This window comes from Oxyura jamaicensis, chromosome Z (assembly GCF_011077185.1).
Source record: "Oxyura jamaicensis isolate SHBP4307 breed ruddy duck chromosome Z, BPBGC_Ojam_1.0, whole genome shotgun sequence".
NCBI lineage: Eukaryota > Metazoa > Chordata > Aves > Anseriformes > Anatidae > Oxyura > Oxyura jamaicensis.
Genome location: NC_048926.1, coordinates 4,254,598 through 4,268,056, shown reverse-complemented (window position 1 = coordinate 4,268,056; position 13,459 = coordinate 4,254,598). Strand labels below are relative to the sequence as shown.

General features: G+C 43.7%; 1 protein-coding gene across 5 annotated transcripts in view; it reads left to right on the top strand.

Annotated features, from left to right (window-relative positions):
- SETBP1 (SET binding protein 1) overlaps window positions 1-13,459 on the top strand; it is a 246,168-nt gene that overhangs the window by 28,278 nt on the left and 204,431 nt on the right. For all 5 annotated transcript variants that reach the window (XM_035309240.1, XM_035309239.1, XM_035309241.1 and 2 more), the window contains one exon: window positions 8,539-8,622. In XM_035309240.1, coding sequence (XP_035165131.1) covers window positions 8,539-8,622 — 84 coding nt within the window. The remainder of the gene's footprint in view (window positions 1-8,538; window positions 8,623-13,459) is intronic.

Sequence of the window (13,459 nt, the reverse complement as noted above, 5' to 3'; positions counted from 1 at the left end):
CCCCCCCCCCCCCCCCTTGGCTGAGCAAATAGGCCAGATGGCAGCGAGGGGAACAGACAACAAGTGAGCCATGGCATATGGGCAGCCTGTTTAATTTCAGCTCCTGTTGGGAAGTCGCTTGCAGGGAGATAAGTTACAAAAGCAGGAGAGGAGGAGGAGTGCGAGGGGAGGGGCAGGAGGAAGGGGGGACCCTTTCAGGGATGAAGCAGCCCAGCTGAGGGAGTTGGGGTGCAGAGGACCGAAGCCCTGGCTGCATTCCTGTTACAAAGCTGTAAATTAGCTGTTTCCATGTCAGCTTGTCTAGGAAGTCTTGTCAGCTGCAGACAGGGAGGAAAGATGGAGATGTCTGTCCTCAAACGAGGAGGAGGAGGTGGCTCCAATTTCCACCTCGCCACCCTCCCGCAGGCAAGCTCACTGCTGCTGGGAGGTGGGATGGGGAGAAGTCCTCCCAGCTGCAGGAGAGGAGTCGTGTCGCCCATGGTGGATTTTGTTTGTGCATCTGTTTGTGTAGGCATGCAGGAGTGTGCGTGCCTCTGCTTCTGTGGGTGCGTTGTGCTCCATACATTGCCGTGGGTATCGATGGCAGATCACTGTGGGCTTCTTTGGGGGAAAAGGCATAGCTTTGTAGGTTTTGTTACAAAACCAAGTAAGCTGAGACAAAACAAAATGAAAGGCAGCTTAGTAGTGATGTATTTTACAGCTGTTCCCTTTCCCTCCTCTCTTGGTGTTCATTTTATCCTGTTTTACTTTTTGAAGTCAAAACGTCAGCTATGAACTTCGTGCTGTCTATTCACACAGGTTTGGGTTTCGCTGAGGGACACCCCAGTGGGTCTTGCCCTGAATGTGTCTCAGTGATTTAGGGACAAAATTAGACTTAATTGCACTAAATTGTGTTTGTGCAAGACTTACTGGCTTCATTTTGATAATTGGTAGTTTTGGAGATGGGCTTGGGGTAGTTGATTTTTCTTAGTTTTTATAAACGTGTTATTTTTACATCAAAAGTGCATTGAGATGTAGCTGCCAAATGTGTTTAGGAATTCACAGCTTTATTCCTGTTGATGCTCAGTGAAGTTTGTGGTTCCTTGGTACCTGCTTCCATCTCTGAAAACTGTCCTGGCAGCATCCTAAGTGGTGGAGTGGGACCCTGGCTCTGCACACCTGTGGATGGGATTCAGCCGTGAGCTCCATGCTCGCCCTTAGCGGGGCTGGAAACCTCTACAAACCAATTAGTTCTGGAAATATCGAACCCTGTTGGCAGAATACAGACAGCCTTGGACCATGGTTGCGCTCCATGCCTGCACAAAGAACTTTTTATATGACATTAATTCTGCAGAGAAGTTTTTATTCGCGGGAGAGTCTGCAGAGAAATGATTATGCATTGCCAAATTGGTGGAGCAGAATTTTAACTTCCAGATCAGGCATTCCTCCACTGATTAGTTGTAACATGAATAGAAACACCAGCCTATGATTTATTAGTGAAATATTTAAGATAGATTGTTAAATTACTCAAATAGCAGAGTTTAAAACAGGCAAGGAAGACAAAAAGAAAGAAATCATCCAAATAAGAGCTTGGCTTTCCTGAATTTGAAGAACTTATATTTGCACTCACTGGATACATGAAACTAAAAGGGCTATTTCAAAGAGAAGAAAAACACATTTGAAAATGAAAGACTTCAGCCTTATTATGCCACCATCAAATTTAGCCTTGAATCTTTCTCCATATGATCCCTGCAGACTCTGTTCCTTCAGCATTGCTACAACTTGCTGCAGCCCTCCATCCTTTCCTACCTCTCAGCTACCACATCTATGGGCACCTGCCCAAGCTGGCTGCAGTTTCCCTCTTTCTATGAATGATGATGGAGAGGTTTTTTGTTTTACTGTAGATAAACCAGGTGGGGACCTCTCCAGTCTTCCTGCGTGGGGTTTGAAGGGATTTGAATATCACCTTATCTTCTCTAAGTGGGCTATTTTGTTTGTATGTGGAGCCTTATTACTAAAACCTCCATCTTTTGAGGAAAAAATGTGTAGAAATAAGGTCTTAGGGAATGTTTATTGTTGTTTTCAATTTCTGTACACTGAAGTTTCTCCTGATCTGATAGAGATTACTAGCTCCCACAGCCATATCTATTCTGAATATGAGACCAGAGTGACACTTTAAAAGCAAAATTGATTGGACTTTGACACATCTTCAGTGAAAACACATGGGAAATATGCATCAAAATCTGTAGACAGCTTTGAAAAATTCAGCCCTTTCTCTTAATCTACTCCCATTTCAGCACAAAAAAGGAGTGTTTTTCAAGTCTGACCTCCTAATGCGAGCACTCTGTCTTGGGCTCTGCAGCTGAGGAGGAGAAAACTTGCAAGGTCTGACTCTTTCAAATATGTGGCAGCTGAAAAGAAGATAATTAGGACAGGCAAATCCAAACAGTACTTTTTGCAAATGGTATTTATCCTTTTCTTTTTTTTGTGTGTGTGTGTCTATATTCTACTTCTCCACCTGCCTTCAAAGGGAAGCTGATAAAAAGGATTTGCTTGGCCTTTTTGTTGCTGGTGCCACATGCATGGGGGAAGGGTGACAGTTGTATGTGGTGCTGCGAGACAGATGCTGCAGGTGAAATTACCCCAGAGAGGCCAATGCCATCCGGAGGGGGCAGCCTGTGGGACTGAAGCCCTTTTTTATTTTTATTTTTATTTTTTTTTATTATTATTATTATTATTATTTAATTTCTGTTATATGGGGCTTTGCTGTGGTGTGGGACCAGGTCCTTTACATCTCATAGGTGTGTGTAAGTATTTATGGAGCAATCAACTCTGTCCGCAGTGGCAACCATCGTGTAATTCTTCAGCCTTTTGTAGTAGATTGTGTTTGTGAGAGCTGAAAGCATGGCCAGGAGGGAAGGGGGACTGCTTAGATGGGAAATGCTGGGCTTTTTTTTTTTTTTTTTTCTTTTTTTTTTTTTCCTTGGAAAGAGCCTGTCTGTGTTCTTTTATGCTTTTCAGGCTCAAGGCTGAGAGCGAGCGTGCGTCTGTGTGAGGGCGTGTGCGCGTCTGTGCCCATACAGTTGCTCAAGTGGGAAAAACCCACGTTTGTGGTTCACACAGGAGGAATTTCTGATGAAGACAACAGTGCTAAGCAGAAAGGCACATCCTGATCTCTCGAAAGTGAGGGGCACGCTCACGCACACAGGCACACATAGTGGCTGGGCTCTCTGCATAATGCGCGCAAAGCACTGCCCTTTAATGAACGTAACCTATGGCGGCTGGGATGCAGCCGGCCAGACCCCACCATTAATAAACTGGGAACATTCTTCTCCTTTTTAGTCCCTTTCAATGGCAGCCCTGCGGTTTGATCTCCCTTGAATGCTGCTCCCCCTCATTTGGGGCTCCAATTCTGAGAAGATTTGGTGCATTGTTTGAGGTCGCAGGATGTCGGATTGATTTCGAAGCTTTTGTATTGACTCCAGGCTCCTGAATGAAGCTGTCATGTGTGTCTGTGGTTGGCTAGCAGGCTGTCCGGCTGCAAGCTGTGCCTTCCTTTGTTGTTTAGGCCTCATTGAGCTGAGGGAAGAGGCTCATTTCAGGGTGATTTACCACCACCCAAACACCAGCTGTCTGTTGTAGTGCTGCTTGCCTCCACCTTGGATTCAGTTCTTATTTCCCTCCATTCCCCAATTTTGCTCTCCCACTCTACTGTGTTCCTCGGTGGGCTCCTGGGCATGGTTTCCACAAGACTTTTCATCACACTTGCAGAACATATAAAAGCCTTAAATGCTTAATAAGTTGTTCTTTTCAATGTCACTTATGCACTGTCCCCTCTTTTTTTTTTTTTTTTTTTTTTTTTTTCCTTAAGGGTTCACCATTGTGCTGTTTGCATTTTTTTCTTGGTGAAGGAGCAAACTATGGCTCTAGAAAAAATAAAATCACCATGTCCCCCAGGGCTTGTTACTTAGTAGGAAAAAGTAGCGTGGAACAGCAGTGATTTCTATTTAAAAGTAGCTATGGAGCTCAGCAGCACTGCTGCAGGATGCATTTCATGCCCTGCCTCGTGCAGGGTGACAGTGAAGGTGGCCACAAAGTTTCTCTCCTGGGCTGGAAATGCTGGGATATTTGGGTGGGTGGGGAAGGAGTCAGAAGGATGGCATCACCTCCCATACATACTTGTCATCCCTGAGCAGGCACAGTCGCTGTGGGCATGTGGGTATCATGCTGGAGAGCTGTGCACAAGGCTGTGAAGTGCTGCTGAGCTCAGCTCCACCAAGAGCTCTCAGGTGCTTCTCTGCGAAGAGCAAGGCTGCTGCAGCAGGAAGATAAAAGAAAAAGCCCACATTGGAAGTTTTGTCCTTCCACAGGTTTCCAGGGCCTAAGTCTCAGTGACCCTTGCTATGCATCCTGTTTTCATCTGTGGGATGTTCTGAGGGCATTTCAAAGCCAGAGATGGAGAAACCCCAATCCTGTATCATTCCAGGGCAGTGTGAGGCACAGCTGCATGTGCCTGGCTCTGGCTGTGAGGCAGGAGCAGAGCTGTGGGCATTTAAAGGCCATGCTGCGCGAGCCAGACCTCGGTGGCTGCTGGCACCATCCCACTCTGACAGGATTCACAGCTTTGTTGCTCAGAGGTCTTTGGAGGTGTGAGAGAAAGGCTGCGCCAGCGCCTTGGGGTTGAGGCTGCTGCCAGTATTTTCTATGGCCATTGCTCAAACATGCTGAAATCTGACGTGAACCATGTAGGTAGAGCCCCTATAGTTGTAAACCCAGGCAGGCTTGCTGGTGGCTGCAAGGTGAGTAGCATGATGCTGCAGATCAGTGCCCACCCCTCTGTCCACACACTTGGGAGAGTGGGGAGAACGACCCTAACAGAGCTCATTGAACCCTGGGATGTGTAAAACCTGCTTTGGATGACTTTGTCACCCCTCAAAATGGATGGCTTTGGGCACTCATGTTGTGGGGCTTTCAGCACGTCAGCTGGGTGCTTTCCACCAAGTGAAACCAATCTCATAGTCTGGGGATAGCTGAATGCCAACGTGAAGTTAAATGCTTTCATTGACCAAATTTTGGTCCTCCTTTCCTTTTATTTTTCTTTAATGAGGCTTCAGGATCCTCCCATGAATCCCAGCCAGCTCTCCCCTAGCACAGAGCCTGGCAGCTCTGCAGAGCCCTGCCGAATCCCCGTGCATCATATCTGCCTCCTTTAAATGGGACTGGCAGTGCTGGGAGATGTGTGTGCTGTGGGGCCACTGGTGTGAAGCGAGATGTGACCAGCCCTCCTTTCACTTCTGGGCGATGCACTTTGGTGTGTCTCGACCACAGGCTGTTAAAGCTGGCAAATGATCAGTTCCTGTCACCCATGAAGCTGAGATAATTAACCCTACTATTATTATTATTCCCCTCCCCCCCCCCCCCCCCTTTTCTTTTTCTGCAAATTTTGGCCAACTGCTGGAGCCCATGGTGCAAGGAAGATGGTGAAGCCAGAGGGAACCTTGCCTTGGCAGGCCTATAAGAGGTGGGATACTGGGACCTACGTCCTTACTGGGACCTCTCCTCTTCTGTGCTCACAGCTCCTTGCATTGACCTTGAGAAGGGGATGCCTGATAAAAAGTGGGAGCCAGCAGAAGCCAAAGTGAGCTCCTCCTTTAGAAATCATTGTGTCTACCTGTTTGTAAGCCACAGCATCACATCAAGAGCAAACAGCAGAGGAACATTGAGTAGCAATACATCTGTGAGCTTTCAAGATCATTGTGCTCCTCCCTAGTCCTGTTATTAAAAGGCCGTGCAACATGGAAATGATACTCCGTAAATTATGAGCGAATGTCTGTAGCACCTGGTGAGATGAAGCTCCTCTCCCTCCCCTGCGAGCATCAGGAGCACAGGGTTGTGCTGCTGTACAGAGCAGGGAGGGATGTATTAGGAGGCGATGACCACAGCAGGATAGTCCCAGTGAGGTGTTTTAATTTCTTAACAAACTCCTTGGGCACTAGAAACTGTAAAATAACACACAAATAAACAAACAAAAACTCGCTGACCCTTAGCACCCTGGAGGGCTCTGTTTCAGATTGCTGAATAAAAGCTGAAGTTGCATATGCATGTTTAATGTAACACAAGGCGCGTGCTGTGGAAAGCATGCTTTCTTCTAATCTGGTTCCAGACAGAAGCATCCAAACAGAAGCCCCTTTCCCTATCCCCACTGAACTGCCTGGTGTATGCAAGGAAACCCCTGAATGACAAGGCCTCCATCTGCTCTTAAACGGAGTTGCGACTGGCTGCAAATGTTGTCCATATGCTTTTTTTTGTTGTTGTTGCCTTTCAACTTAGCTGCCTAATGTTAGACACCTATCCCCAAATTAAGCATCTGTTCATAAAAGGCTTCCCTAAAAAGGTGAAGGTAGTAGCTAAATCAGGTTATGCCCATAAAGAGAGGTGCATCTGCAGACAGGGAAGGATGTGTTTGTTCAGCCAGTGTGGTGTTTTTGTTTGCTTTTTTAGGGACTGGAAAAGCCCCCTGCACTCTTATACTGTCAGGAAAAATAAAATCCAAGCATGCTATCAAGTTTGGGGTTAATATTCCCTTCAGGTCTTGATTGCCTAAATGATTGTGATCAGCATCTTGTGATTTCTCTCTGTTAAATAACGCTGGTGATAGTTCCAGCTTCACAGAAGAACATTAATTTGCCATGAAATTGAGCTGGTTGGGAGTGTATCCCAGAAGCCAGAGAAGGGTCTAAAAATGGGACTTTTTCTTCACTGTGTAGTGACTCTGCAGTGGGTACTGGGACAAGGTGACCAACAGCTAGTGATGTATGGATCTAGTGCCTAAACACAGGTATGTGTTGCTGCTGTAGGTACCCTAAGGTTTCCTGCCCATCTATCAGCTGCCTTTTAGGAAAAGTGGGGGTCTTCATAGAAACCTTACTCTTCCTTAGTTCCTGTTGTCTTTGTCTCTAACTTGTCTCAGATACTCTGTGTGTCTAATAAGGCTCTTTTGCTATACAAACGAGTTTCTCCCTGTACCTTGGCTTCCCATTTCTAATGTAATAATGCAATACAAGTGCTTTATTTTTTTTATTTTTATTTTTTTTTCCCCCCTTGGGAACACTTTCAGATTTTAAGGTGCTTCGTATTTAATCACTGAAGGCATAGGCATAGCCTTTTCCATGTTGTATTTTTCAGTGTATTTTTGGGGAAGAGGAGGAAGGATAACTTTTGCATATTATATGGTCTTCCTGGGGCTTGTGGGATGCTGAGGTCACCAAGTGAGAGACCTCACCACACCTGGCCCTCCCAAGGTGTCCTGAAGTTTATCTGCCTGTTTGTAATTCCTGACACTGAGGGTCAGCTCTCTGCTGTGCCCTGACATTGAGCAATGGCTGCAATTCCTTCTAATCATGCCCTTTCCCTTCCTCATTATTTAGGGCAGAGCGCTTCCACTTGGCTAAACTCATTAACTGCTTTAATGTTGTGGTCGTCTTTTCCATATAAATTCATCCTGATGAAATCTTGCGACTCCCCCTCAGTCACCCTGCAGATGCTGAGAATGTTTATTTTTCAGCTGCAGACAGCAAAAGTTGGGTGAAAAAATATCAATGTCTTGGGCATGTCTATGAGAAAGTGTGTAAATATGAGGGGTTTATGGGGACTCAATTGGCTGTGTTATTGTTTGAGTTAAAGCAGCATGGTGTCCAAACCTAGTATCCCAGCCTTTTTCTGCCATGGGGATTTATCAAGGTTTATCAGGTCCTGATAAACTCTCCCCCCAAAAAAACTTTGGTGAAGAACTGGGATATCATGAGATACCCTGGGATACCCTGCTGCTCAGACCACACTCAGTCAACCTCATGGGTTTGCAATGAAAAGGAGTTGGCCGGACTCAGCTTATTTCCCAAACTCCTGGCTGTAGGCAGAGGGAGGTTGAGGGGACTCTGTTTTTTCTAGAGATCTCCACTGGATAAAGTGCAGTACGGATGCTGTAAATGCGCAAGCAGATGGAAATGTTGCGGGAGGGTGGGCTGTTGAATTCACAGCAAGGATTTGCTGGTAGTTACACAGCGTGGTTATCCAAATGTGGATAAGTCATACCTGTAGGTCTGCATTTTGCCAAATCTAGCTACACTAGAAGCAAGTAAGTGCTGTCTGGGGAACGTGAAGTCTGGTGTATGAGCTTTTGCCTCAAGCCATTACAGTCTGGTAATTGCGCTCCCTGAACATCATCGTTTTGTTCCTGTTCATGTATGTTTATGATAACATACATAATATTGGGCTAAAATAACCTATTGCTTTTCAGCCTGGTTTGTGCATATTCCAGCTGTGTTCTTCTACACACCTTGGTTTCCTTCTGCCCCTCTGTGACTTCCCTGATGCAGTGATTGGGGAATTCTCCTTAGCAGCTTGGGAGTTACTGCCTCATGGAAGGGCATCTCTCAGCAATGCAGGATGAGTCCACAGGTTTTCCTAATGCCCTTTCTTCCCATGCTTCTTATCATAAAACATCTTGGTCTTTGGTTATTCAGATTGTGATGAAGTTTTTTCTTGCCTTCTCTCTTGTAGGGAAAAGTCATTGGAGATGCAAAACTGCTCATGAGCTGTGGCTGCAGAAAAGGGAAAAATGCTCAAGTGAAAGACTCGGATCAGGTCAGTCAATATGAACTTTAACTAGCGGAGAAATAAAAGAATGTGTTAATATTTGATTGATTTGAACTGTTCCATACTGGGGTTTCTGGATGCAAATGGAATCTTTGGCATGATGGACAATGATACAATGTTATTTTTTTTTTGTATTTGTTATTTGTAGAAAAAAAAAAATAATCTTTGAGCAAGATCAGGAATTCATTGCTCTAGGAGCTATGAATGCCCTAGCCTGACTTATTCCCGTCTGGTTTGTTTATTCATGAATTCTCTTTCTTTATAATAATCCACTCTAGGCAATGCTTTTCTTAAAGACTATTGCACTTCCTTGCTGGCTAAGTGCATGCAACCTTTGGTCTCAAACTCTAGCTGCCTGGACGTGTGATTGTTACAGAGAACGCACTAGAGAAACGTGCCATTAGTTGCATTATTTTGTTTCGAAGTGGCACCATCAGAACAACATTCCTTGTTGAGGTTACTCATGATAGACACGTAAAATCTCGTTCACAAACTGAGAACTGATGGCCAGGTTTCAATATTAATTACTTGGCATGAATTGCCCCTTATTCTAAAATTCATCAAATTGATGCCAGTGGGACAACTTGCAGGGTCCAGCCATTGGGAGCAAGGTGGGCTGCGCTCTGAGCGCCAACCAGCTGGTGGGCTCTTCCCACCAGTTTGCACTTCAGAACAGCTGAGTTTTGTCCCTGTCAAAATTTTTGGTGGCGATTACCTTCTGGCTTTGTAACTAAAGAGAGGTTTGAATCCAGAGATCATTTTTTTTTTTCAAAAATGAAACAAAATGTCATTTGAGCAGAAGCATTTTATAAATACTGTGTCATCCAATATTCAGTGTGGTAGAGGGAAGCGGCTGATCTCAAATATCAAGTAACTAGCAGTGGGGTCCCTGGCACAGCTTGTGAACAGCAGTGATCAGGTATAGACCTGAAACAGATTCGGTATCCACAAAGCTCCTGGAGCTCCTGATAATTCGTCAATGGAAAAAAAAAGCTTAGTTCTCATGAGGGAAAATGTTTCATTTTCAACATGCATGTTCTTCAACCCTAATTAATAATGGTGTTCCTGAGCCTTGTTTTGTTAATACCTAAGATCTAAGAATAGATCTCTGTATCCTGTGGTGGGCTGTATTGTGAGAAATGCTGGTCACACTTATAAATGCTTTGGAAGACTAAGTTTTTGTTTGTTTGTTTGTTTGTTTGTTTTTGTTTGTTTGTTTGTTTGTTTGTTTTTTAATCAGTATTTTTAAAGAATGAATTCATTGTTATGCGCCATACTATCAGTTCACCATTGAGACAAGGATTCATATGAGTTTTCTTTAAAGCATAGCTTCCCACTCTTACAGATACAAGCTTAATATTCTCATGTTGAAATTCTAGCATATAAGGAGAAAAATAATTTACAAATGAAACACTTTCACCAATTTTCCTCTTTTGCATTTTGATGTACGCTGGCTGAATCGCTCTTGATTTAAAACAGGGCTAAATCATGGTCAAACCTCTTGCAGTAGAGACTAAAAATGAGAAGGGAACATCTCGATTGCAGCAGAGGTTTACAAAACACCATCTCTAACAAACCCTAAGAGTTGGATCTGAATCTCATTGATCACAATAATTTAATTATAGACTATGCAATAGCTTTTGAAGGGAGAAACAATCTCAGCCTCTTAAATGTTTTGTGGGGCAGTAATGAATTACTCTTTGCATTTGGTTAATTTCTGAAATCTAACTTCAGATGCTTAGTGATGTGTTGTCCGCCTCAGTAACTCATTTTTTTTATTTTTTTTGCTATTTCACCATAAACTATGGGGCAAGCACTTGATGCAAAGTGCATCCGTTGTGCCTCTGGATGCCAGGACTTCAGGAGACAGGAGCTGGATGGGGAGGAAGTTTGTACAGGAGGGTGGGTGGCAGCATGGAACATTAGTCTGCGAATGCAGGACCTCAGCTCAGTTTATAAATTATCCCCTGGGCCTTGTCGGTAAACATAGACTTCTATGGTGACATTGGCTGGGAAAGGCAAACACTTGCTGACAATTGTAGGCTAATCCTTCAGGACACTAATTGCCAGAAAACCAAGGAAGCCTTATTTTAGGAACAGATTTTTTTCACTTTGTGAAGGGGAAAAACACTGTGCTAGATTTAGTTTTGTTTGCTGAGGTCTTTCCCTCGCTGCCACCAGCCTCAGATTTTAAAGATTTACCTTCATAATTGTTGCTGGGACCTTTTTTTTCTTTCTTTTTTTTTTTTTTTTTTTTTTTTTTTTTTTTTTTTTTTTTTTTTTGTCTTTCTTTTTGTTTTCTCTTAAGACCATTGCAACTTTCTGTGAAAAGGCAACTTAATTTTCATTGTCTTGAATGCTTGAATGTTAGCATAAACAGTGTGTGGTTTTTATAAAATAAGCTATATAAAGGTTTGGGACTAACCACCTACATTTTGGCTCAAGTTTTGAAAAAAGAAAAAAAAAAAACAACAGTTTTTTGTTTGTTTGTTTGTTAGTTTTCATACTTCAGAAACATGCAAAAAGTCCTAGACACAGTACCCCACCATTGAAAATCCCCAGCTTAACCAAGGCATGCCTCTATTGCTGAGGATTTCATTTACTGCTATTTCTCCAATGTGCCTCTGGAAGGGGAAGACACTGTGAACTCCTTGACCTGTGGTCTGTGTCCCTGGGCCTGACATCCAAAAGCACCTATCAGTCTGGTGGTTTCCAGGGTGCAAGTCACCAGTGAGTAAATTCTGACCCTGTTGTTGTGGAGGGCAGAAGCCCAAACAGGCCCACGTGGGGCTGAGATTTCCCAGCAGTCACAAGGAGCTCAGCTCTCAAGTTGGATTTTCACCACTACAGGAGAGGGACTAGTGGTCTACGTTGCATGGCCTCCCAGTCCAAATGAAACCCTACAAGCTGAGATGAAAGGCTAAGCAGTGTAATATAAATCCCACAAAACCTTTGATAGCCTCCAAGGGAATACACTGAGCACACTAAAGCACTTGATTCCCGTCGTCTGTCTTCCTTCTGTGCTGTGGATGGTTTTGATGAAGCGTTGGGTCGGTGGAGTGGGATGACTGAGAGAAGTCCCAAAATAAGGCTACCTCTTGGCAGCAAACCTCCCATGTCCTTGGCTGCCATTGGCACTACTTCCAGTTGTTTGTGTGCTTTGTGGGAGTGAAATTCATCTGTGCTCCAAGGCCCAGAACCAAGTCTCTGCACCACAGACATCCTACTGTAATTGTAAGGTTCATATATGCTCTTCAGAGTGGTTATTAGTTTCCCAGTAATTTATGCCTCCCCATAAATTATTATACTGTTGCTTATTATTTGAGGTGCGTTGTTGCATAAGAATGGCAATCCTGGGCTAGGCTTTCCTTGTACTAAATAGTATATTAACATAAAGCAGAAAAAATGGTTCCTGGGGAATGATTTCGGCTGTGTCACTTCTGTACTTTCTAAGGAAACGAAAACGTCATTTAAGAACAGGGGAAAACTGTGTGGGATGGCAAATAGCATGTGTATTAAGGGTATGCACAATGCTGAGAACCAGAAGTAACAAAGAGCTCCATATTCTCAACACATGCAGCTTTGCCTTTGTGGCGTTTAGTTTTATTTATTTTTCCCTCCTTCTCCCAACTGGTAGGCAAATCATCAACATTTAACTGCTCTTGTCCTTTTTTTTTTTTTTTTTGCTATTTCACTGCTTTTTTTGCTTAACTTTTCTGGTGGCTTGTGCAAGTTCAAGTGTTACTGAGAACTTGGGTCCTTCTTGTCTTTCTGTGTGTTTTTTTGTTTGTTTGTTTTGTTTTGTTTTAATATGACAAATGCATGTCTCTTCTGGAAACGGTATCCATGCTGCAAAGTAATTATTTAGTGAATGGTGGATCCAGTTCATGTTGGCAAGGATCAAATTAATCATTATTAATCATGACCCCTCTGACAGTAACCTCATCCCTTGCCTGAGTGCTGTTCTGTATTATGAAGTAATGGCTGTTAGAGTATGGTTGGATCTCTGCTCTCACTGCTCCATCATGGGCCTCAGGACTGCTGGCAGGGGGTAGAGGAACTCGGTTCAAAATCAGAAATAGCCACACACAGTCCATGCTCCAGAAATGAAATAGGCAACTTCCCCTGGGGGCTTCTTTGCCTTATCTGAGTGTCCTCCTTTCTTTCAAAGCCTTCTGAGAGTTTACCTCCTTCCAAAGGTTGAAGTCAGTGCTGGGGATGAAATAATCTCTCTTCTGTGATTTTGTTGTTGTTGTTGTTGTTTTATTTTTATTTTTTTTGCCTGCTCTGATTTTTGTTGTTGTGGTTTTTGGTTTTGAATTTGGGTATATCTCAGTGCAACCTAAAGCATGTGGAGGCCAGATCCTTGTGGTCTATTTCAAGGATAAGATTTTCATGTCTTAAACTAGTGGCTGCAGCAGGTTTCAGCTCTGGGACACTACTCATCCCAAACAGTCCCCAGAACAAACACCTTTTTGAGGATTTCTGGATTCTTTGAAGAAACATTGTGCTGCTGAGGTGAGGTGTGCAGTCAGGTTCATGTTGGACACAAAGCTGTGAGAAGTTCACATACGTATATCCATCCTTACTGCTCGTGACACCAGAGAACTGCTCTGTCAGATATATGACAGTAATTTAATTCATGTTTATTCTGGCTTTCCTAGCACTACAAGTTCTTTTCAGTAAGGTACAGCACTGCTATCACTGGCTGTCATCAGAATTTCAGCAAAAGCACAATGGGTGAAATATTGGGTTGAAACTAATCATCTTCCCAAACCCTACACCCCAAAATTCACCTTACTTCTTAAACCCAGGACAAAACCCT